General features: G+C 39.7%; 1 protein-coding gene and 1 long non-coding RNA gene across 2 annotated transcripts in view; both read right to left on the bottom strand.

Moving 5' to 3' along the window:
- Window positions 1-408: 408 nt before the first annotated feature.
- PDIA4 (protein disulfide isomerase family A member 4) overlaps window positions 409-26,856 on the bottom strand; it is a 41,568-nt gene continuing 15,120 nt past the window's right edge. The window contains exons 3-10 of the mRNA XM_083188248.1: window positions 21,391-21,596; window positions 11,989-12,127; window positions 10,612-10,817; window positions 9,172-9,330; window positions 6,903-7,054; window positions 3,509-3,665; window positions 2,615-2,848; window positions 409-1,179 (exon numbers count right to left, since the gene is read on the bottom strand). Of these exons, the coding sequence (XP_083044374.1) occupies window positions 767-1,179; window positions 2,615-2,848; window positions 3,509-3,665; window positions 6,903-7,054; window positions 9,172-9,330; window positions 10,612-10,817; window positions 11,989-12,127; window positions 21,391-21,596 (1,666 nt within the window). The 3' untranslated portion in view covers window positions 409-766. The remainder of the gene's footprint in view (window positions 1,180-2,614; window positions 2,849-3,508; window positions 3,666-6,902; window positions 7,055-9,171; window positions 9,331-10,611; window positions 10,818-11,988; window positions 12,128-21,390; window positions 21,597-26,856) is intronic.
- Window positions 14,833-15,717, bottom strand: LOC146079594 (uncharacterized). Its single transcript, XR_014474629.1, has 3 exons — window positions 15,596-15,717; window positions 15,342-15,382; window positions 14,833-14,998 (listed from the first exon to the last, which is right to left on the bottom strand). It is a non-coding gene; the product is annotated as an uncharacterized LOC146079594 (long non-coding RNA).

Below are 26,856 nucleotides of genomic sequence, written 5' to 3'. Positions count from 1 at the left end.
ATGTATTTAAACAACTTGCCAACTTTGTGCATCACGAAGATGAGAATACTACAATTTGGTCAAGCAAGACTTTCCATACATTCTAAATGAATACGTTTTTCTAGAATACAGAGGTTCAAAATAATAGAAAAAGTAGCAATGTCATTTTTGTTGCCTAAATATTTAATTATTGTGTTGTGTGTAAATTATAATATATGAAAATAACTTTTTATTTTTCATGTCTGGAGTTTATTGTAATCATCCATGAGGAGGGGGGTGGGGTGGGAATGGTTTGGAAAAGCCTGCTAAGTTATTTTCCATCCAAAATATATTGTTTTTTCAATGTAGACAATTATTCACTATTTGAGAGAGAATAGAGGATTAGGCCTTTAACAAACCAGCACAATAATCAGGTGGCAAACATTAACATCAGTGTCATTTGTTTTATTTCAGTTACTTTTCTGCAAAATATCAAACATTACCAAATAGTTCTTAAAAAAAAAAAAAATCTGTTGCTTGTCAGTTTAATAAAAATATAAAATAAAAATTACTGCGATTTATGATCAGCCCAAAGCAAAATAAAAAAAATAAAAATATAATACATGGAAATTTTAGTTTTACAGTGCTAGACCAAATATAACGGTATGTTTAATACTAAACTTTATTTCAAGTGTTGGCAAAATACTCATAGCCAGGTAATTTGGGACATTTACAGCAATTACATAAAGTATTGATACAATTCATGGAAAACAAAATACTAAATTAAATATTAATCACACACAAAACTTCAAAGTTCTTCTTTTCTCTTTGACTTTGTAACATGTTCCTCAATAAATTTTGAAAATCCCTCTAAATCTCGGTCACTACCATCAAATTTAATTGGGTTGTGTTTATTGTTCTTTGGTGCAAAATATATTGTAGGAAATCCCTCTACTTTGTATTTGTCATTGGGTATGTCATTGGCAGTAGCGTCCATTTTGGCTATAACAATATTTTGCACTGATTTGTACTTTTTACCCAAGTCATTGTAAACTGGTTCAAGTGATTTGCAGTGGCCACACCATGGGGCATAAAATTCTATGAGAACATCTGATTTTGCATCCATTACAATGTCTTCAAATGTTTTCCCAACCACTATCTTCACAGGGCCTTTATTGTTCTTGGGTACAGGTTGGGATTTTAACACTGGCTTGAGTTTTCCTGAGCAAAAAAAAAAAAATTATATTACATAAGTTATTAGAATGCCAAATGATTAAAGCAATGAATGCTAAAAAGAAAAATAAATCTACTAATAGAACACGAGAAAATGCAATGTTCACATTTTGACTTTAATCTTACAAGAGGTTATCCTACGGGTGCCGGATGGGTTCCCGACAGTCGGGATCCCGACAGTCATTTACCTGACGTCGGCATCCCGACTGTCAAAACGCCGGCAGCCGGGTGACCGACAGCCACCCGCTATTTTCCCTCGTGGGGGTCCACGAGCCCCATAGAGGGAGAATAGAATAGGTGGCTCGCGTAGCGAGCCACCGTGCCCGCAGCGTGGCAAGCGCAGCGAGCCCGCAAGGGGCTTTTTTGCACTCGCCATGCTGTCTGACTCCGGGCAGTCGGGATCCCAACGTCGGGATAATGACTGTCGGGATCCCGACTGTCGGAGTCCCATACCACACCCTATCCTACAGGATAAAGAATTTAGAGAGTGGTATTTTCTTAGAAAGTGTCTTGAATGGTTCCACAGTACTAATTTCTATAAAACAAACACAGTGCTTTATATACAGAACAAAGCTAGTGTAAAAAATATTTCTATGTATTTCCCCTGCTTCAGAACAGGGATACGATAATGAGTGTCCCAATGGATCCATATGAATTTGATTCTGGTTGCAATCTTACACCTAACAGTTTTCTCTCCTTCAAACATTCATGACAATGTATGCCTTTCCTGGTGGCAATGGCTCCAAATGCAAGTAAAAAATAATTTCATATTAATCTACTGTATGTAGGGCTTTTAACATTTACTGGTCAATTTAACTTTTTTTGTTTAGCATACTCTGCAGAAACATACTCCTAATGTGCTAGACTTTTTTGTGCAGATCCATCACAAAATTCAAAGTGATATGAGAAAAAAAAATTGAAACCAAAAATCTGAAAATTGGTACGTGAATATTGTGTGAGCTTATTTTGAACAAGTCTGAGAGAGTGCCGCAAACCCCCCCCCCCCTAGCTATCTACACATTTACCTATGCGCTGCATCCGGCAATTTCTACTTATTGGAAGCAAGGAGTGCCCGTCCCCGGACATACATACATATAATAGGCTGGCACTCCTGAGGCTTTTCATATGAGCATTACGTGCTGTTTTATAATAACACCAACACTGGAATAGTGTTGGTGATATTATTTAACAGCACGTAATGCTCATATGAAAAGCCTCAGGAGTGCCAGCCAGCCTATACCTCATATTCTCCCTCAGCAGAGGGTTGCGAGGCACCCAGGTAGCAGTTACTTACAGCGAGTGCCAGGGCTACAGCATCTATCTATCTAGTAAATCTCTGTGTGTATTTTGTACATTACTTCTGAATCGTATGACATTTAAGTTTCTAACTGTTGTGGAAATGTTGGATAAATGTATAACTTACCTTTTTTAAAAGCCAACACAAAATCTCTAAGTGAATCTGAATCAAACTCTTCGGGCTCTTTAGCATATTTTTTACCATTGACATCTAGAATGGCAACATTCACTTCCTCTCCACTGTCACTTAATCCAAGCTCTTTCAACTCGGATACATAGTCATCCTCATTGGAAATCGCAAAGGTGTACTCTGGAAAATCTTTTGCCACTTCCAAGACTTTGCTCCGCCAATACTGGGTTCCTGAAACGAAATATGTAGAGAGCTGTTTTTTTCAAAGCAGTAATATATACATATTAAGTTTTACACTGAGTAGTAAGCTATGAATAAATCTCTCCTGTGTTACCAAAAAACAAGATCTGAATGGAACGGTATATAAAACATATAACTTCAAGTTCCTCTGTGTGCCACCTGGTATTCTAACATTCTTCTCGCCACATACACATTGGGCCTTATTCAGATCTGAGCTCAGTACATTTGTTTGGAAAATGGGCAAAACCATGTGCACTGCAGGTGGGGCAGATGGGTGTGGTGTGGTGAAACTGAAATCTAAATTGCAGTGTAAAAATAATGCAGCCAGTATTTACCCTGCACAGAAACAAAATAACTCACACAAATCTAACTCTTTGCACATGTTACATTTGCCCCACCTGCAGTGCACATGGTTTTGCCTATTTTCCAAACAAATGTACTGAGCTCAGATCTGAATAAGGTCCATTATCCAGAATGTCTTGTGTTATGATACAGGTCTGAAGATTTTACAAACATTAGCAGCAATATTTATATAAAGTACTACATTTCAGCATGTCTTCGGTATCTGCTTTTAGGTCTTTCACTCCAAATAAGGTTTAAAAAAAAAAAGTTGTTTACCTTTGCCTAAATTTGGTTATATTGTTGACTTACCGGCACGATTGTCAAAGCTAAAATCTACTGTGTAATATACAACAACAAGGGGACGTTTTGTGTATCTTTTAGCTTCATTAGAGGTTAATCTATGGCCAACCAAAGGTACAGCATGCTTAGTAACATGTTCCTTAATATCTTCCTCAGATGTGGAATCCTGCAAAAGAAGTTTACGGGAAAAAAAATAATTAAATAGCAAACATGAAAATTATAATAACTCTAAAATCACATAAATCTAACTTCACTACATTCTGAAGTGATCTCTAAATTGTCAATCCAATGCAAAGAACCACTCCCAATGCAGTTTTTTCGACAGGACAAAAAGATAGTGATTGGTACAGTGCATCACAGTACTAGCCAATAAAATACAATGGCTAAGATGGCAGTTAAAAATCTGTCTGTATAACGAAAGTTCTGGTTTGAACAAGTTTTTTTTATTTTAAACCCCTTCAGGTCCAACTTCTAGTCAGGCTCAACAGCCCTAGTGCTAGTAGCAGATCAAAAGGTGAGCCACTTTAAAATTAAAACCATTAAAATCGTTCAACATTCAATGTAGACCATTTTTTTTATAAAAAGATAAAAATCAATTCCAATTTAAACCAGAATGTTCGAATTACAAAAATTTTTAAAAAAAAAAATAAATTGACTGAAAAGAGTTCAACCACAAAAAGACACTTAAGAACATACAATAGTTAATTTAAAAAAAAAAAAAAAAATTGACTGAAAAGAGTTCAACCACAAAAAGACACTTAAGAACATACAATAGTTACTTGTTGATGCATTTTTATTTATGTATTTACTAGTTTGTGGTGTTGTTCAACCTAATCTGAAATACAATGGGACCCTCAAAAGAATATTTGAAAGTACATACTGTAGGCCTTAGAGTGGAACAACTGGGAGTGGGCTCGGTCACAAGAGTCCAACGGCTACTCTATTCTAAGTGAATATAGGGCCACGTGATTTATGTACCCAAAAGACAAAGTAAAGGTAAGCATACTCAAACTTTCAGAGCATCCCATACTACAGTTAGTGAAACTGCTGCAGGCTACAAAGTAATTAGTAATGGGAAATGCTCAGGGAATGTCGTGAAATTTTAAAAAACAGAAAATTGTATGATCAACATGTTGAAGATAAAACAGACCACTGATCATTAATTTATGACCAGTCTGGTAAAGCAACTTATAAGGGTCTCATGAATTATGTAATGGCTTCTTAGAAAGTAGTAAAGCATATATGCACCTTCCACATCTACTGGCTTAGAGCCATGGTCTGCCCACTGGTAAACAGAATTAGACTCCTTTCCCAACTGAAACATAAAAAGGAGGTTTCAATGAGACAGACCGAAAACAAGAGGCCATGTTCATTTGCCTACCTGGGTGCTCCACACTCACTGCATATCATGTAGAAACTAGAGAGGCTTAAGACTTCAGACAAGTGGCTCAAAGACTGATCCCTGAGGTACTGAGGCACTTCAAAACCAAGGTAGAAACAGTGACATGATCCAGCTAGGTATAAACTTTTTCAAATGTCAGCAGATTAGATTTACTAATAGATACAATTCATGCCTTTTTTTTTTGCAGCAGACTTCCAATCTGTATCTGCTTAAAAAAGGAATTTAACTTTGGGGAATGGAGAGCTCTCAGCCTTATCGAGTAATGGAAATAAGAGAAAACGACCAGCATGGGGCTACAACTATTTTCCAGTGTGGGGGTCTGCTCAGGGCCTGAATTCCTCAAAAAAGGTGGAACCCCAAAAACTGAAATGGAACTATCCTTCTAAACAAGCAAAAAGCCCAGGGATATGCCCTGCTGGCAGTGAGTGGAGAATTCACATTATTTTATACATTAATAATGTTCTCATGGCAGTATACAGGTCCCAGCAGGCCAGCCCCAGCATGATGGCACTTGGAGAATCACAAGTACTAACATGCCCATATATCAAGGACACACTGGTACCTGTGAGCCAGCCTGTTAAAAAATAAACAAAAATAAACAATTATTCCAAAATGTGGTGTTTTGTTTTTATTTAATTGTTTTGCTGCACCTTCACCTGGATGGTGCAGGCCATGCAAAAGAGCTTAGAAAATGCCAGGGGAAACTCTGGTCTTTGTCCTGGCTTCCATCTTCAAAAGCTTCGCTGTGCTCTTCCACTGGGCTGACTGACACGGCCTCATGCTGGCACATTGGTTTGGGGCACCATTCACAGCTTACCATAGCCATATTGACTGTTAAAAGTAGTGACACAGCAATGTTTGAAAAGGGAATTCTGCAGGTAAAGGCTCTGGTCCTGCCACCATGCCCTCTGCTGGTTCTGAAGACCAACTCTGGTTTCAGTAGCATCCACACAGCAATATCTGTGGAGGGTTGGATCTCCCGGTTTTCAATCATGTTTACTTAACAGGAGGGTACACACTTATCCAGTCCTTGGGAGATGTGACCTTGGACAAGTGCACAGCCAAAGAAACTAGGAGGTCACTGATGTCTATGAAGATGCCAGCACTGTATTGTGCCTAAACACCTTTTTAAATACATTACTCTTATATGTCATGCCAATACGCTTTAAAGTGTAAGGCCCCAGAAAAGCTGTGAGAACCAACACCTAAGTCAGTAAAGGTTAACCCTTTGAGTGCCAACATCTGTGAGACACGCAAATATCTGCTAAAAATTGCAACATCCATGAGAGATGCACAAAAAAATGTGTCAACATCTCTAAGTGATGTGCAGAATATCCGCTAAAAATGCCAGCGTCGCTAACATTTGTTATATAAACTCAAGTAAACGTTGTGTAAAAAGAGATTATATTTCCTATAGAACGGCAAACATTACAGGTCATTATGATGAATAAAAAAAGGTTTGCTTGGCAATGTTCACACCAATTTTGACAAATTGACTTGGCACTCAAAGAGTTAACAATTGTTCAACATTTTATGTTGTCCACACTCTTGATAATGTGCATTATTGTATCTTGTGTGACTGCAAATGTATCTCCTCCTTAAGTACAGTTGTAGCAATATTTAATTATATTGAATTCAATACAGTCCTAAAAGATGGATTACCGTTTTATCTTCAGTGCTTACACTTGATTATTGAAAACATAATGGGAACTTGAAAAAAGCTGTGGTTCTAATAATGAATCTGATTGAAAAACATTGTGACATATTACTGCAGGTGGACAAATAAGGATTAGCAGTATTATAAATCCCAGACAAACAGTATGACCAATCATCCATTCATCTGGGATGTAAATACATTTGGTCCTGTACAGTTTTAGAAACTGGTTCCTCATACTGTATAGGTGAAAACATAAAACAAGTAAAGTAGTCCCAGCATGTCTCCAGGTTACTGAGAACAGAACAAATAAACCACCATGAATTGTAAAACACAAAATCACTTACTTTGATTGCAAAAATGAATTTCTTTGGCTCATATTTTGATTGAAATCGATCAGGATGCATTACAGCCAGCTGCCCAGTAGGCACTTTCAGGAAGTTGGCTATCTCTGTGCTGAAGGTGTGGTGAAAGTTAAAGTCTTCCCGTAAAGAATTTGCTGAAATATATTGAAATGCAGATTAAAACATAGCAAATAAATAGGATTAAATTAAATGCGCTTTTCAGTGTCAATTACAAATACACTGTTTAGCCATAGTAGTAGAAGTCGATTCAGCCTAGAAATGGGCTCATTCATATATATACGCACATACACCCACCATGTTGTATGCTAAAAGGGTTACAGCAATAAAAAAAATGTAGATGTTCATTGGTTTACCAGTTATGGATGCATATAGAGCAGGTCACTAATGAACTGCTTCGTAACATGTTGTTAATTGAAATCTTAAGCTGAACATATTAATTAAACCCTCAAATGGATACGTACAATAAGCAGGGCGACCAGCAATAGCAACATAAGCTTGAATTTGATGGTTTTACAGTATATTTATTGTTTTTAAGCCATAAGGCATTTTTTCACATTAATCCAAAACACTAAAATTAAAGTTCAATTTGTTCACAAAATTGCTACGATTGTAGAGGTCCTACCAGGTAGTGGAGTTAGACAGCACAAAGAGTTTATCATATGCAAACCCTAAGCAATGCAAATGCAGGAGGGGGTGCATACCACCCTGCCTGCATTTGCAATCACATCTAACTGCAATTTGATCTCAGTACAAGAGCAATATTGAGACCATTGGTCGTGGTGTCCCTTTGCGACTGCAGCCTGAGTACGTCTAACCTTACTCATCCCAGCTTTCAAGGGCAAGGAAACTGTGCCTCATGACGCAGTCAATGGCCGGCAACTACAGAAAAATGTCAACCTCAATAGCCCTAAAAACTAGTTGTGGTCCTCTTCCAGAGATATTTTCAATCAAGAACAAAAATCATCTTTTTTTTTTTTCTACTTGCATGTGAGGCAGGAGAAAAAACAAAAACTGATAAGGTGTTTGGGCACTTACATTAATAGAAAAGTTTTTATAAAATAGAAAACTTTTCTAGATATCTTAAAACAGGGATGGGGAACTTTGGTCATCCAGCTGTTGTTGAACAACATATCCCAGCATGCTCTACAACAGTTTTAGCATGGACAAATATCAAAACTGTAGCACGGCATGCTGGGATGTGTAGTTCAACAGCTGGAGGGCTGAAGGTTCCCCATCTCGGTCTTAAAATAAAGTATCAAGCATCATATTATGCCAGTTAATAAAAGTAGGGACTTTATACTTAAACGAACTGTCTTTTTTTTTTTTTACTCTTGAAAGCACCACTAACATGTCACCCTAAGTATAAGGTCTGAAGGACCTATGTTGGTCACCTCAATGTAACAGATCCGGTTTGAAGAGCTTCTCGTCAGACAGGATCAGCAAGAAATGCAAGTCTATTTGTATGTGATATAAAACATTTGGTGTACTTTAAAAACGTTGCTGTTTTCCATCAATGTAAAAAATATGCTAAGCCCTACTAAGGAGTTGGCAGTTTTTGTAACTGCAGATACTGCTGATTAGAAATTCAACTTTAACATATTTACCTTATTTTAATGCACATTTATAAACATGTGAATTCGTTGTACAGCCTCTAAAAAGGGTTATCAACATTACTTTTATCCACGGGAACAAAATATAAATTTGATAGTTGCAGCATGCTTATGGAGTGGTCCAACAAAGGAAATGTAGCCGACCGGTGATGGTTAATTTTGAATTTCCAACACTTTAATATGACTGTATTTATTTCAAGCAAGCAAATGCAGTAGGTTGCCAATTTTCAATGGGAACATAATGTGATCTGTTTTCTATTCTCAAAAAAAAACCCACACATATTGGGAAGCATCTTTTACAGCAAGTACAAATGAAGCAAGAAGCAAATTGCAGTAGTTTATACCAATGCATTCCATAATCCATGTTTGCAATTTTAGATTCCATCAGGTATTATTGTACAAATGCTAAAGGGCATAAGAAGTGTGCCCTGGTATGTTTTTGTAGGAAGAGTAGGACTAATTAGACAATTTTACATGTTCATATAATACTTCACATGTCATTAAAAAGTTGACCTATGTGCACTGAGAATGTGCTAAAAGAAGAAAAGAGAGAAATTAAGTTAGACAACTGTACACAATAATGGTGATCGGTTGCAATCCATAAACTAGAAGTGCACTTTTACATCAGAAATAAAGGTTACCTGCATCTTGATAAAGCTGAATTTCTTTTTCCTGGTTGTCACTGAAAACGCCAATGACTACAATATCATTACCATCTTTCAAGAACTCCTGGACTTGTTTCACTGTCTGGACTTGCTTAGATGGCGGACCAGCCTGTGCAATCATGTAGTCAATTATTCCTTAATAAAAGACAAATACAAAAAAAATATTAAAAACCAACCTACTGTATAGCTGTTTATAAAGCATATTGTGTCCATGGTGACTTGATTAGTGGCTTTAACGCGGTAATATTAAATATTACCACTTGCATTAGAAGGTTGGGGATATGAAGACACCTTAACTTGGTGGGAAAAAAATATTTCTTTAAAATGATCTTGATGCCATTGAAATTAAATGGGTAGAATGTCAACATTGTTGTCTAGCGCTGCTCTCTAAAGAGTGACACAGTATCAACAATTTTGCACTCATTTTCAAATAATGATGCATCTCATTGTTCAAAGTTAAACTAAGATTCCAGAAGAAGAAAAAATACACACCACCCAATTTTAATAGCAGTATGAGATAGCTCTGCTAAATACTGACCACAGGGAACAAATACAATTGGAAAGCTGAACATTACAATTTTAGTGATTACTGTACAAACATTCCTCACTTAAAAACCTGTTTATCGACTGCTAAGACTTACGACCCGGCCTTCTTTTATCAACTGCACTGAGACTGCTCAGACTTATGACCCCGCCCTTGCGTCCCGCCTACCCATTTGTACTTACGACCCACCCAGACTGTTTAGTGATCCGTGCTGCGCACGTTTTGCAGTGTCTCCGAGACATGTAATAATAATGAGAGAAAAGGGAGTAGAGGAGTATGACTTTTCTTTATTTAGTAGTGTACAGTATTTGAATTATGTATTTTTATACACATTCGTGTCGTAGGAACTAAACATGGTCGTTAAGTGAGGAATGGTGATCCTTGGGCGCTGTAATCCCCTCTATTAGGCAATCAGATGAGTCAGATAGACTATGTACTGGACTCCTCAGTCTTTGCTGACACTGAGGAGTCCAGTACATAGTCTATCTGTGACTCATCTGATTGTCTAATAGAGGGGATTACAGCGCCCAAGGATCACCATTTGTTTTGCATATTCGTAAAGGATTCTAGGAGTCTCAGGGTGATCTAGGGCGGCAGTATTCCAGGCGCTGTCATTTTCTTATTTCTTTTGATTGTTAAGTGAGGAATGCCTGTACTTTTAATTTATATTTTTCTAAAGGACCCAAGAGATTGGAGATAATTGCAATAAGGTAGTGTAAGAATCCAATACAGTTTTTATTCAGGCAAGTTTTGGTGGAGATTAAGTCATGTATCATTGTGAAAGTAGGGAAGAAACCCTGTCACATCCTGACCTGCTTAGATTTCACATTGATGGATATAATGGCAAAACTGGAAAAAGCAAACTGCTTTACCATATTTCTGTCGCGGCCCATTGTAATCATAGGCTTTGCCCTTCCGAAAAATCTTCAGCGTTGGATAGCCAGTAACATCATATCTTTTTGCAAGTTCAGCTTCAGCAGTAGCATCCACTTTCGCCAATGGTATTGCTGGTGTGCGCTTGCTTAGTTCCTGTGCAGCCTTTTCATATTCTGGGGCAAGCTTTTTACAGTGTCCACACCTAGTAATGTTAAAAATAAATGTTTGTCAAGAAATGTTTTAATGCATGACATTTGTTGCTTATTTTAAATTTGTTGGAGAAAGTGAACGTCAAAGGAAAATAATTCTAGAAGTGCACTTTGTAATTGTGTAAACTAAGACCGTTCGTGAAACATACACTAGATTAAACACCAGAAATATACCATAGGATAGTTTCACCATTGAATGATCACTATTATAGTAACTTAAGCTCCGTACACACAAAGCAATATATTGCTCAGTGTCACATTTTCATCAGCGACCAGAGATGGTCGCTGATGAAAAAGAGACACTACAGGGGGAAGATGCAGGGAAACATCTTTGTTTACCTCTAAAATCAAATGAGTAATTATACAGTGGCACAATATTTGTGACTTGCACGCAATATGCACCTACACCTATGCACCCCATGAATTGAAGCAACTTTTGTCAATAACAAATCAAGATGATAGGTGCATATTTGTTTAACTATTCTAAATGAGACCCATAAGGACTGATTCAGAGGTGTAATCAAAAAAGATTTACGTTTATAGGCATGCAGGTCCATATACACACACACACACACACACACACCTGTGTATGTTTTTATACTGAGCATGTGCAGTACAAGAGAAGCTACACAGACTGATAAAGCACTTGCTCTGCATTACGGCAGGCATGTCCAAACTATGGCCCTCCAGCTGTTGTGAAACTACAGATCCCAGCATGCCTTGCCATAGTTCTGACATACTCTATTAGCAAAACTGTGGCAAGGCATGATGGGACTTGTATTTTGACAACAGCTGGAGGGCCATAGTTTGGACATGCATGCCTTAAGGTCTAGTATGTTTGTAGCTTAGAACACTGGTGAGAGGTCTGGATCAACGTTCCGTATGGTGGGCAGCAGTGGTATCTGGATGTGGTATATACACTTGCATTTCTCTCATCATCCACAACTCGCGGAGGAGAAATAACTAACCACCTAGTGTATAAAATTCAGTGTTGATCTAAATGATCTCCGGTATGTAGGTTTTTGTATGCGTGACTTTTCTTAATGTGTTCACAAAATGGATACCAAGCTTTCACTTCATAGCATGTCTGTGGATTAAACATTTTGAGATTGGATTGGTTTTGCCTTCTGATTTAGATTTCTTTAAGTGGTTATCAGCACTTACCACGGTGCATAAAATTCAACTAGTATGATATCTGCATTGTCTACCACATTGTTAAAGTTGTCTTCAGTTAATGTCATTGTTGCTTCAGGTGGAATTGTCCAGTCTGGATGAGATACTTCTTTCACTTTTGCCACAATTTCTATAAAATAAAGGTTTGAACCAATTGACTAAAAAAATTAAAAAAACTTTGCTCTACCTAAACAGCATTTTTTAGGGCATTTAAAATGCCTTGTAGCACCAGGGATTGGTAGCACAAAGCATCACTCATTCCACAGGCTGGTGGTGATTTCACCTCTGCCTAGTTACATTAACTAGTCTGCAGCTACAACCATTTAAATACAGTAAAATAAATAGATAATCCAGTGTCAGTCACACTTAAGTGCAGAGTACACCAGCACTCCAATTTAACATTTACACTAAATATTAGTCTCAACCCCATAAACTTTAACTCAAATGCAAACAAATCACATTGGGTATGTAAACATATATACTGTAAGCGGTCATTGCATTTAAAAAGAGAAAACCAACTGCATGTTACAAACCAATTGTTTGTTACATAGTTACATAGTAGGTAAGGCTGAAAAAAGACTTGCGTCCATCTAGTTCAACCTGGTATAGATATCCATTGCTGATTTGGTAGGTTCTGGTATTTTACAGACAAATTATATTTCTTATTTGTACCCATGGATGTTTTTCTCCAGTAAATGTTTGTCCAACTTTGCCTTGAATGCATTTAATGAGCCAGCCATTACCACCTCTCTGGGAAGAGAGTTCCAGAGTTTGACTGTTCTGACCGTAAAGAAATTCTTTCTACTAGGCGAATGAAAACTTTTTTCTTCTAATCTATACTCATGCCCTCGCGTCCTAGATTCCTTTCTAGTAGAAAAGAGGGTGCGTGACAGTTCCTTATATTGGCCCTTGATATACTTGTACATGTTGAGCATGTCCCCCCTTAAACGTCTCTTTTCTAATGTAAATAGTCCCAAATTGCTTAATCTCTCCCCGTAGCTTAAATTCTCCATTCCCCTAATAAGCTTTGTTGCTCGCCTTTGGACTTTTTCTAATTCTATGATGTCCTTTTTATAGTGTGGGGCCCAGAACTGTACTCCGTACTCTAGGTGAGGTCTCACCAATGCTTTATATAGTGGCATAATTACCCTTGAGTCCCTAGTTTCCATTCCCCTCTTAATACATGCCAGAATTTTGTTGGCCTTTTTTGTAGCTACATTACAATGGGCACTACATCCTAGTTTGCTGTCTATTTGGACTCCTAGATCCTTTTCAAGTATGGAATTACCCAGTTCCTCTCCGCTAAGGTTGTAACTTGCACACTGGTTGTGTCTCCCAAGGTGCATAACCTTAAATTTATCTACATTGAACCTCATCTTCCATTTTTTTGCCCACTCATCTAGAATTGCAAGATCATTTTGAAGCATGGTGACATCTTCTGATGATTTGATGACTTTGCTAAGTTTTGTATCGTCCGCAAAGATGGATACATTGCTGAGTAACCCTATCCCAATATCGTTAATAAAAATGTTAAACAAAATGGGCCCCAAAACCGAACTCTGGGGCACTCCACTTAGTACCGGTATCATATCTGATATGGCACCATTCACAACCACTCTTTGTTCTCTATTACATAGCCAATTCCCTACCCATCTGCAGATATTTTCACCCAATCCTAGGTTCTCCATTTTATTAATCAATCTCTTGTGTCGGACAGTATCAAATGCTTTAGCGAAATCTAGGAAAATCACATCTATAGCATTTCCATTATCGAGGTTTTTGCTAACCTCTTCATAGAACCCTAGTAGATTAGTTTGGCATGAACGATTTTTCACGAACCCATGTTGGTTAGTACTGAGTAGACGGTGATGATCTAAATATTCCTGGATACCATCCCTTAAAAATCCTTCAAATAGTTTACCCACAATGGATGTTAAACTAACGGGTCTGTAATTAGCGGGATCTTCCTTTTTTCCTGTTTTGATTATTGGCACTACCTCTGCTATTCTCCAATCTTTTGGTACTATACCTGACGATAGTGACTTACTAAAGATATAATGTAGGGGGGTAGCTAGTTCATCCCTTAATTCCATTAATACCCTCGGATGAATCCCATCTGGCCCTGGTGATTTATTTGTTTTGAGTTTGCTTAGCCTCAGTATTATTTCCTTCGGCGTGAAATCCACAATGAGATCTGGCTTATTTGTCCCGTTTGTGGTAAATGTTCGTTCCACAGTCTGCTCTCTCTTAGTAAATACTGATGAGAAGAACTCATTTAACAGTTTTGCTTTTCCCTTGTCCTCAGTAACACTTTTTCCACTAGTATCAGTTAGTGGGCCTATGTTTTCCTTAATTAAACGTTTACTATTTATGTATTTAAAAAACTTCTTTGGGTTGGTTTTGCTTTCAGTGGCTATGCACTCTTCATATAATATTTTAGCTGCTTTGATTACCCCTTTACAAGTTTTGTTTGATTCTTTGTATTTTGCGAATGCCTCCTCATTCAAGTTATTTTTATAGAATTTAAAGGCTCTGGTTTTATTGTTTGACCCTATGGGGTGTATTCACTGTTGGTCGTTAGGTCCATTCTGTCTAAAACAGCATATTTTACGCCTGAAAAAAAAGTCTAGATGAATTGTAGTATTCACTATCATTTTTTCAAGTGAACTAGACAATTTCTTCTGTCGGGACTAGTCTACAAAACATAAAATATTATTTAATTTATGTAGTTTTTTTAATTAATCAATGTCATTTATTGTCATTTTGCTTATAAATACATTATGTATGTTTATTATTGTCTATATGAATATATTTAGATTTTTTTCATTTTTTTTTTACTCTACCCATGTAGCATTGTGTTTTACTGCAGTGTTGTACCCATGTGATGTTTTTACCCAGGATTCTGTTATCCCTCACTCCCATTTTGAGACTGTCAACCTTTTACGTAACCACCATGCCGACCTAACCACCTGTCATCCTAATGACCCTGTCGACCCTCCACCTGTCAACCTAACCCCCATGGTCGACCTTCCAACATGTCGACCTAATCCACATGTCAACCTAATCCACCTGTCAACCTAATGACCCCGTCAACCTTCCACCTATCGACCTAACCACCATGCCGACCTAATGACCATGTCGGCCTTCCACGCGTCGACCGTCCACCTGTCAACCTAACCCCCATGGTCGACCTAACCATGTCGACCTTCCACCATGTCAACCTAATCCACATGTCAACCTAACCCCCATGGTCAACCTAATGACCCCGTCAACCTTCCACCTATCGACCTAACCACCATGCCGACCTAATGACTATGTCGGCCTTCCACACGTCGACCGTCCACCATGTCGACCTAATGACCCTGTCGACCCTCCACCTGTCAACCTAACCCCCATGGTCGACCTAACCATGTCAACCTTCCACCATGTCGACCTAACCCCCATGGTCAACCTAATGACCCCGTCAACCTTCCACCTATCGACCTAACCACCATGCCGACCTAATGACCATTTTGGCCTTCCACGCGTCGACCGTCCACCATGTCGACCTAATGACCCTGTCGACCCTCCACCTGTCAACCTAACCCCCATGGTTGACCTAACCATGTCAACCTAATCCACATGTCAACCTAATCCACATGTCAACCTAATCCACATGTCAACCTAATCCACATGTCAACCTAATCCACATGTCAACCTAATCCACATGTCAACCTAATCAGGTGCAGGTGGTCAGCAGGGGGGGGGTGTGTGTGTGAAGGAGGCCAGCAGGGGGGGTGAAGGAGGCCATCAGGGTGGGGGGGGGGGGGGATGAAGGTGGCCAGCAAACGGGGGGGGGGGGGGGGGGGTGTGTGTGTGTGTGTGTGTGTGTGAAAGAGGCAAGCGGGGGGGGGGGTAGGCAGAGTACACAGATACAAGGGGAGGGAGCATACAGGCGGGCACTCCAGGAGGCATCCATGCCGAGATCGCGGCTGTGCTATCACAACCCCATATCACCTCCGTCCCCATCCACCCACCATGCAATGCCCGCTCTGCATCTATTAATCCCCCACCTGCCCTGCAGCTTCTAATCCCCCGTGAGGTGTCTGCCCGCTGACGCTGACCGGCTGCGCACAGCATGCGGGCACTTCAGGTGGCTGAGATCGCGGCTGTGCTGTCCTCCTGCTGTCCGCCCACAGCGTCTAGCAATCCCCCGTGAGCTGTCCTCCTGCTGTCCGCCCGCTGCCCGGCGGTGGCAGCCGGGCAGACAGCGGCCGGACAGCTCACGGGGGATTGTAGACGCTGTGGGCGGACAGCAGGAGGACAGCACAGCCGCGATCTCAGCCACCTGAAGTGCCCGCATGCTGTGCGCAGCCGGTCAGCGGGCAGACACCTCACGGGGGATTAGAAGCTGCAGGGCAGGTGGGGGATTACTAGATGCAGAGCGGGCATTGCATGGTGGGTGGATGGGGACGGAGCCGGAGGTGGTATGGGGTTGTGATAGCACAGCCGCGATCTCGGCATGGATGCCTCCTTAAGTGCCTGCCCGCTGAGCGGCAGCCAGTCAGTGGGCAGACACCTTGCAGCGGGGGATTAGTAGATGCAGGGCGGGTGGGGGATTACTAGATTCAGAGAGGCAGTGCATGGTGGCTGGACGGGAACGGAGGCGGTTATACCCGGAGACCCAGCAGGGAGGGATGGAGGGATGGGTGTCAATTGAACTCCCCTGCGTGTGCATGAAAAGAAGCAGGGGAGTTAGAAGAAAATAAAAGTTTACATTCACATAGCACCTCTCCAAAAAAGCAAATGGAGTGTGTGTGTGTGTGTGTGTGTGTGTGTGTGTGTGTGTGTGTGTGTGACTGTCCAGGCCTGCAGGCGAATTGGACATGCCCCCTTTCGCCTCATTGGTTTTTAACGCCAGGAGGTGTTCTGAACTGATTTCACCCTGAATACACTAAATGGTGAAAGGGTGAAATACAATTCGCCTGTCTAGCTGATGTAAAAGCTAGAACAGGCGGAACTACATCAGCTAACGACGGACCCTGAATATGCCCCTATAACTACTTCAAATTATTATATATTAATCGGTTTACGAACATTATAAAACATATAAATCTACATTCATGGTTACTCATTGCTCCTAAAATACTCCTTCCATAGAGTGGTAGAATAGAAGTAGACTATGCAGTATAGTTTATTGAATTAGTGCTACGCATGCTGCCATTTTTGGGTAATTATGCTCATAACTATTTACACACTAAATAGATGGATCTCTATGAATAGCCTATTGTTTGACTTGAAATATACTATTTATTCATCAAATCTTTTTTCATAAAAAGTCAACCTAGCCAGTGCAACTCCGTAACCATTGGCGGAGTGAGCCATGGCCCAACTATTTCAATGCCACGTTATCTAGTGACGAAAAGAAGCACAGTCTGATTCAATTACATCACAGAGGGGAAAAAAAAAAGACAGAATGTATTTAAAAAGCTACACTCGTTATAGTGTATATAGTACACAAAACAGAACCACAGGTTCTATTTATATGATAGACTTCCTGTAAGAGGGGAAAGATTAACAAATGTACCACCAGGCTTGATTCAGAAATGGATTTAATGATACACAATGACTGTGCTAACATATGCAATAGTCGCAGGAAGCAAATTCAGTTAAAAGACATCCACTCTTGGCTTCTGTGATCAGACCATGTAGCATTGGATATAGCTTGAGACCATCACACATATGGATTAATTATCGCCACAAACGGCTCCAGACTCTGGTGATGCAAGCTATGCCGCAGAACAAGATCTGCATGTGCAGCAAATTATCTCAAGCCATCGGAAATGTGCTTTGAAATCAAGGCATTGCATGACTGTCTCAACAAAAGGACAAAAGGTTCAAAATGATATTGTAAAAGCCTACTTGCTACAAATGTTATGAAACAGTTGGATTCAATGAAAGCTATCCAATCAGGATACATAACTGGATAATTTTTTTTCCTGAAGAGCCCACTAAGTGAAATGCATTGATGATGAGAAACTAAGGACACCCATCTGCTGGAAGACCCATCTTCTTATTTGCGTTTATACTTGACATTTTTTTTTTTTCAATCTAAGAGCCAGACAAACTAAAAATAGGGGCAGGCGTGGAAAAAATTTACAACGCAATGCCTATTCCACATGTCACACATCTGTTACATGTTATTCCACATGCCGTAATGCAAATTACACATTAAGCCACACTGTAATGCCCATTACACAACATGCCACACACCATGCAGTATACCATAGCACCCACTAAATAGGGGTCATAAACAAAACTTCTAATTTTGCGCAAAGAGGGCCATGTAACCTTACCAGGGAGGTATTTAGCTCAGGCTGCCACACTAGATTGTGCCCATACAAAGCAACAATTGAATTGTTCTGGGTAAGAACAGGCGCCAGCATTTTTGTTTGCTGCCCCTCGTGCTGACACGCAAAAGTGTTCGGATGCCCCAACATTTCTTGCATTTCGCCCAGAAAGTTAGATGGGTTCAGTTATGGAACGCCGCTAAACCTAGTCTGTTTGGATGCAATCAGCTAAATCATAAAACATTTTAATTGTGAAAAAAACGCAGCATACTTGTTCCATACATGTGTCTGACAGGCTGGGCAGGGGTCGGGGACCACGCTGTTGCTGGCCTGACAGGAAGGGGATGGGTAGTCACTGGTCGGGCTGCCAATGACCAGATTCTGTTTCCTCCCTCCCTCCCTGCAAAAAAATCTGGTCGCCAGGAAGCAGAATCTGGTCGCCGTGGCGACCGGTATTTGTTAAGCCCTGCTGTAAGGGCTACTACCCTTTAAAAGGTACACTAAGGGGTATAATTACTAAAGACCTATTTTCATTGGTTACAATAATGTTAGATCACTTCAAAACAATCTCTATCTATGTCAGACTTCTAGGGCTAAACCACACATTTATATACTGGTAAGGTACCATGTAGTGTGCTTCAAACTATGGTATATATGTGGTGAGGGTATAAAAAGCGTTCCTATCCAAGATTGCTTCCACCAAATATATCATCAACTACATTCATTTTTAGACAAAATCTGATTAGTTGCTATGGGCTAACAGCACCCCTTTCTATTTTTAGAAGCATCCCCATATACACTGATCAGAAAGAGCACTGTATGATAAACTGTAATTTTGGGAAATATCATCTGATCCATTTGACACACTGTAACTGGAAAGGAAGTTACACATTATGAGCATATTCCCTTCCAACATAAAAGCAGGAGCTACATATATATGTTGTGTGGAATGTCATCGTCTCGATTTATCACATGTAAACCCGGGGAGCAGGGGGGGGCTGCAGAACAGGGCTGCTGGTGGGGGCACTGCTAAGGCAGCGTGCAGGGGACGCTGCGGGGGACAGTGACAGAGCCGGGCAGGGGGAGGCGGGAGCGGTCAGTGCTAGAAAAAAAAAGCCCATACAATGAATGGGCAGCCTGTGATTGGCTGAGCGCTCTCTCAGCCAATTGCTGATTGGCTGAGAGAGCGCTCAGCCAATCACAGGCTGCCCATTCATTGTATGGGCTTTTTTTTCCAGCGCTGACAGCTTTTCCTGCCCGGCTCTGTTACTGCCAACTCTGTGTCCCCCGCAGCGCCCCCCTGTCTTACTAGCAGCACCCACCCCGCATTGACAGCCCCCGGCTCCCTACGGAGGTAGTGCAGGCGGGGACCGCAGGCGTTGCAGAGCAGAGACTGTCGGTGCGGCGGGAGAATAGAAAGAAAACTTATTCAAAAAACTTATTCAAAAGACTGGGCAGCCGCTCATTGGCTGAGAGCTCAGCCAATCAGCGGCCGCCCGGTCTTTTGAATAGGATTTCTTCCTATTCTCCTGCCGCGCCGACGGTCTCTGCTCTGCGACGCCTGCGGTCCCCGCCTGCACTACCTCCGCAGGGAGCCGGGAGCTGTCAATGTGGGGGGTGGGGGGGGTCCAATCCGATGCGCGCGGGACCGCGCATCAGATCAGATGTCAGATCAGATGTCGAAATCGGCCGAAAATCGCATAGTGTATGGGGGCCTTTAGAGGATTTCAGATTTATTAAGCTTGGAGAAGAGATAAACTGGAGATAAAGCGGAGAAAAAGGTAAAAGGAGATAAAGCACAGCCAATCAGCTGTGTTTGAAAAAGACAGTTGGTAGTTGATTGGCTGGTGCTTTATCTCCTTTTACCTTTTTCTCTGCTTTATGTCCAGTCTATCTCTTCTCCAAGCTTAATAAATCTGCCCCTTAATTTTTTTTTACTGATATATCATTATGGATATTTATATTAACATAGTTTATATCCAAAAAGAACATACAGTATGTTAAATTGGATTTTTTTTCCCCACAGATGCGCAGGAAAATCTGGCTGAAATATATTTATTACACTTTTTTCACCTAACACACTAATTTTTTTGGGTGTGCGTGTTTTTGGGAATTTGGGCTAGACCCTTACGGGTCGCCCTCTCCCCAAGTACTGAAGCTCTCGCCTTCTATGAAGAGATAAAGAGAATCTGCTAAGAATCCCGGGGAGAAAGGCGCAACCCCCAGAACCCTTGAAAGGCACTGGTCCTTTTGGCTTCAGGGGTTGGAAAGTCAAAAGGTTTCCTCTAAGTTTACCACTTATTTGGTGCTTCTGGCTATGAGGGAAAAGGGAGAAATGGGGCCCATCCCTTTTTAGAATATAAAGACCCAAGCCTCCAGCAGAGTCTCTGGATCTCAGGCTTCAAGAAAATGATAATAAAAAATTAAAAAAAATGATGAGATGATATTTTTTTAGACTTCATTTATAGCCAATTCTGTTACGAACATATATAAAGAGACGTTTGAACTTAATATTGTCTCAATTTGTATTTTAATGGAACATTAAACATTAGGCTAGGGAACCACAAGTAAGGTACCTCTCTTTCTACCACCTAGTCTCACATTACTGGTTTTGTTACCAACTGGAAAGAGTTGAAATATGCTGTAATATAAATATAAGTGTTAATAATAATGGTCAACATAACTCTAAAATTAACTAGGGAGACCATTGGAAGATAAAAAAAAAAAGCACAATAAACGAATGTTAGAGTAATCTGTATGCATTGTGCATTGCTATTTTTATACGCACAATGAAACCGCACCTCCAGTTATATTCCCAGTGTATGTGACCCTGGCACATAAGGGAGCCACAGTTGAGGACTATGAATATCTTGCAAAAAGTAAAACTTATTATTTCAAAGCACATTTTGCAAGTCTTCTTACGTCCAACTCTGAATAAGGCCAAGGTATGTAACTAAAAGGTATGGAAATGTTGGCAAGTCTATTAAAAATAAAAAAACTAAATAAAAAAACAAATTCCCTGAGTGCATTGGGAATTAATGAAATAAAGGAATTTGTGGCTTACCAGTCTCTGTTCGTGCACCATCATAGTCAATGGGTTGGCCTTTCTTTAGAATTTTAATTGTAGGATAGCCACCAATGTCATATTTGCCAGCAACCGTTGTTGCTTCTGTGGCATCTATTTTAGCAACTGGCACTGGTGGATCATTATTTTTTAAAGTCTCTGCAATTTTTTCATATTCTGGAGCAAACTGCTTACAGTGTCCACACCTGGAAAAAAAAATGTATAAGACCGAATTTATTTATTTTCATTTAAACCTTTTTTTTAAAATGTAAATAAAAACTAAAATGCAGATGTCCCTGGGCATGTAGCTTTTACTAAGTACACAATAAGAATACACTTTATATTCATGTAATAAACAGGAGAATGTTTTGGGGTCAACTGAAGTTGTTCTAGTTGTTTTTAATTAAATACAGTAAATCAGTACAAATTTAAATACACAGCTGATTAAATAATAATCTACATATATGTTTAGCTGCCAATTAAGCACAAGGGGGGAAATGTATTGCAGTGCACATAAAGTGCTGCTACAACACTTTTTGCTGATGTGCTGCATCTCACTGCCTGGTCAGCTTACTGGGCATGGAATCTGGGCTACTATCGTGAAATCTCCCATGCAGCCTAGAGCTGGCAGCCGCCGCAGCCAAAGACATAGATGCCTCTGCTGTGGTGATTGGGTAACCTCAGCTGCACAGAAATTGACCATTCACACATTGGGTGGCACATGCTTATGGCATCTTACAGATATGTTACATGTTAAACATTTCAAGTAAATCCTTCACACAATGTGGGGATTACAAAGCAAACTAAAACACAGAAAACAGAGAAGACTAAGGATTTTATGATGACATAACTCATAAAAAATGAAATGCCAAGTGTGATATGTCCACAATCAAAAAAAGAACAAATGTTTGAGCGCTGATTGACTATTTAGCACTGCAGCAGCTCCCAGTGAAGGGGGGTTACCAAACCCCTTCTAAATAGGTCAGATAGAAAAAAGAAGAATAAGGGCTGCGCTTTGCAAAATAGTATAAATTTATTAAAACATATAAATAAAATCAAACTTTTTTACACTATAATCAAAGATGCTGGGTGGCCACTTGGACATACAAGACAGACACACATATAACAATTAGAGCTCTTGCTTTTTTCTCTTTCAACTTTGTTAGTATGGATGTTATCTTAGTCTATCTTGTTAGTCCATTAGTATGATGTTAAAAAGTTTCAATACTTTGTTAGAGATTAAAATGTCCCCCACTCATGTGCACATGTATTAGTGGTTAAAAACTCACATTGGTGATAATTAGGTTGCTGACACGTGGGGATCCAGCTCTGATGCCCGGGAGTTGTGACGACCAATATTTCAGCAGTTCACTGCGGTCCTCAATGCGATGTCAGTCTCCCCTCAGGCTTGTCTCAGTTAGCCACCAGATGTCCCTGTCGCCCTCTACGCGTTTCTCCGCCTCTAAAAGTCAGCGGCTTCCTCAGGAGGTGTATGCAGCTTACCTCATAAGTCTCCCCTTTTATTTGAACTTCTTCCGGTCAGCGCACGCGCGCTGTTTCATGATTCAAGCCTCTTTCTGGCTTGTGCGTGCGTGTTGTTGTGCGTGTCACGTCACGTTTTACACTCGCTCTCGCGAGATCCGGGGGAGATTGTCTTATGCACTGTGTTACCACGTATGTTCTATCGCGGCTTTTCACATGATTTTTATGCCAGCTGGTTTCCTGCGTGTCATTTTGTATAGTTTGCGTTCCATACAATAGGAAGTCCTGCAGTTAATACCAGTGGCCCCGATCTCCATATCGATATGCTGCAGACCATCATTAGCCATGCCTTTGTTATATGGACAGTTATATCTTTTATTGAGCATATTTAAGAGCATAACAAATAACGATAACAGGACAACATATAAACATATAGTAAAACGTTTAGTATTAATCTAAACCTCATTTTATTGTTTTGAGCAAGGTATGTGAATTCATTTAAAGAAAAATTTCATAATATTCTATAAAAAAATATATAATTAATACATATAATACAATATAATATGTTCTAAAGTATCTCTCTTCCTCTCTTTTTTTCTCCATGTTTTTCATAAGAAGTTATATACATATAATTCTACACAGCCTATCTAATAATAGTTTATATATACATATATAGAGGATCCAATTAGAATCTCCATTCCCTCTTTGTACTATTACATCCACTTTTTATAGTTCGCAATTAATATTGGGAAATATTCCCATATACACATAATATTGCATAAATTTATATTCAGCGTGTGTCAAAGGCATCAATTGCTTTTATTTATTTTAGGATAGATTTTCTAACACAAATATCAATACATAACATAATTATAACTTGTACCAAATTATTTTACCATAAGATGCCCCCGAATCCCTCCCACTCCTCCCCCCCCCTTTTGCATATTCACCACCCTCCTCTCCCTCTCCCTTGTCTAACCTAAATGAGATGACAGCAGGTGAAATTATAACTAGTGTACCTTCTTTTCTCCCCCCCAATTTTCCAATTCAAAATATACACATATATTTTATAATTTATAAATTCTAAAAGATATCAAGGACTACATACAGGCATTTTAAATCCGGTTTAATTCAATTGTGTCGTTGAGGCCTTTCGGCACCAGGGTGCACAGGCGGAATATCCAGTAGGCTTCTCTACTACACAGTCTGTTGAATCTATCTCCACCCCTTTCAGTATTTTTTATATGTTCTATAGCTTTAATTTCTACGTTATTCAGTGTGGTACCTTGACAGCCTAATATATGACTGGATAGAGGGTGGTTTTTCACACCTCCCAGGATATTCCGCCTGTGCTCCAAGTATCTCACATTAAGGCAACGTATGGTGCGGCCAACATACTGTAGGCCGCAGCCACACTGAATTACATAGATTACATATGGGGTTTTACAATTCATAAACTCTTTGATCTTAAAAACCTCCCCAGTACTGTGAGATCTGAACTCTAAAGATTTTTTAGACGTTCCCTTACAGGTGATGCATTTCTCATTGCCACATTTGTGGAATCCCCATGGTTTTTCTGGAATCCAACTTTTGATGTTCCCTGATTCCGTCCTTACCTTTGTGTCCTCTAAAAAATGACTCTTTACTAGTTTATTTTTTATATTATCTCCTTTTCTAAAGATAACTCTACCATTTGGGTCTACAATGTCTCTTAAGAAGTCGTCCTGTGTTAATAGAGCTGTATTCTTTTTAATTATATTCCGAATCTCGTACGAGCATTCGTTATATTGTGTGACGAACTGTGATGACCTGTCCTTTTTTCCTTGGTTTTTCTTATCTTGTTTTGCCTTGCTCATATCCAATAAGCTCTCTCTCTCTATTTTTTCCACTTGTTGTACTGCTTTTTGGATGATGATTTCAGGGTATTCCTGTTCTTTAAAGGAGGATAATAATATTTTAGATTGTTGTTGATAAGTCTCTTTTGATGAGCAGTTACGTTTAACCCTTACCAGTTGCCCTTTGGGAACATTGTCCCTCCAGATTTTGTCATGGGCACTCTTGTAGTTCAAATATCTACTTTGGTCCACTGGTTTGATATACGTCTCTGTTTCCAGATGATCTTCCTTGATGGTGAGCGCTATATCGAGAAAATTAATATTTGTGAAACTAAAAGTGCTAGTGAATTTTAATCCAAAATTATTAACGTTAAGACTATCCGTGAATGTGTGTAAACTAATAAGATCCCCACTCCAAATTATAAATAAGTCATCAATAAATCTGCAATAGAGGACCAGGTTCCCCCCGAACTCGCTCCCCCACACATGTTGGTCCTCAAAGGCCCCCATGTAGAGGTTCGCAAAGCTCGGGGCGAACCTGGTCCCCATTGCAGTCCCCCGTGTCTGTAAATAATACCGTGAATTAAACAAAAAGTAATTGTGACTAAGAATAAATTTAATAGATTGTGAAATAAGGCCACGTAGGGAATCTGAGAGACTATCATCTTTTTCCAGATAAGTTTTCATAATTGTTACCCCTAGATCTTGGGGTATATTAGAATATAATGCTTCTACATCACAGGTTAACAAGATGTAATCTTTGCTCCATTTTACTTGATTGATTAAATTCAAAAAATGTTTAGTGTCTTGGATATAAGATTTAAGTTTCCCCACGTGGCCTTGCAAATAATAATCAACAAAAAAGGAAAGATTATTAGTGAGTGAACCCACCCCCGATACAATTGGACGACCTGGTGGTTTGTGAAGTGTCTTGTGTATTTTCGGGAGAAAGTAAAAAGTGGGAATTATTGGGTGTGAACTATATAAAAAATTAAAAGTGTCTCTCGATATAGCGCCCCCTTCCAGTGCCATTTCTAACATACTTTTTAGTTCTTTTTGGTACTGGGCGGTGGGATTGTGGCCAAGGACACTGTAGAAATTGATGTTATTAAGCTGTCTATACGCTTCTTCTATGTAGTCAACAGTGTCCATGATCACAATCCCACCGCCCTTGTCAGCCGGTTTTATTGTCAGATTTTTGTTTTTATAGAGACAGCTTAAGGCCATTCTTTCGCCCCTATGCATATTATCATTCCAAATTTTGCCGTTATTTCTTTCACTTCGTTCGCACATTAATCTGAATTCCTCCATAGTGGACTTATAAAAGCACTCTACAAAGGGCCCTTTGTATTGTAGAGGATAGAACTCCGATTTATTTTTAAATGGTTTTCCTCTCTCCATATCGAATACCTTTATAAACTCATTGTCCCTTATAATTGGATTCGACTCCTCCTCTAGGGATTCCAGTATGTCAATCATCATGGCATCATTGTCATCCAATAGAATTGGATCGCCTACAACTTTTTTATTTTTAAGCGCTTTAATTGCAAAGAATCTTTTGCGACTCAAGGTTCGCACGTACCTATTAAGGTCCACAAATAGTTTGAAGAGATTTGGTTTGGATTTAGGAGCAAAGTTAAGCCCTTTTTCTAACAATTTAATTTCACTTTGTGTTAGAGTTTTCGAGGATAGGTTGTAAATACCTTTCCCCGAGGTTTTTACCTCACACACCGATTTTTTGTGTGCCTGAAATCTTCTTCCTCCTCTATTTCCCCTCTTTCTCGACCTCTTGGTCTTTTTAACGGGGTCATTCTGGGGGGTTTTGGACCCATGGCTCCTTCTAAAAAATGATGGTTAGGTCTTGGTGATTGTTCCCACTCATCCTCTGTTTCTGAAGGGTTCCTACCCACTTTTTTATGGCTATTATATGAGGATGCATGGTTCCTCAAGACATCAAATCTATTTTTATGATTAAAATTCCTGTTTGATATGTGTCAGATGGAATCATAAAAAGGCATGTCAGACATGAACACCTTAATATCACACAACCACATCTAGGACAAGGGGTCTTAAACTATTTGGTTCTCGGACCCCCTGTGACAATAAAATAATAGGACTCCGGCAAGTTCTGCAGCTACTCAGTGGCGTA

Source organism: Crinia signifera, chromosome 5 (genome assembly GCF_055691185.1).
Source record: "Crinia signifera chromosome 5, ASM5569118v1, whole genome shotgun sequence".
Taxonomy (NCBI): domain Eukaryota; kingdom Metazoa; phylum Chordata; class Amphibia; order Anura; family Myobatrachidae; genus Crinia; species Crinia signifera.
This window is presented reverse-complemented; position numbering and strand designations above follow the sequence as displayed.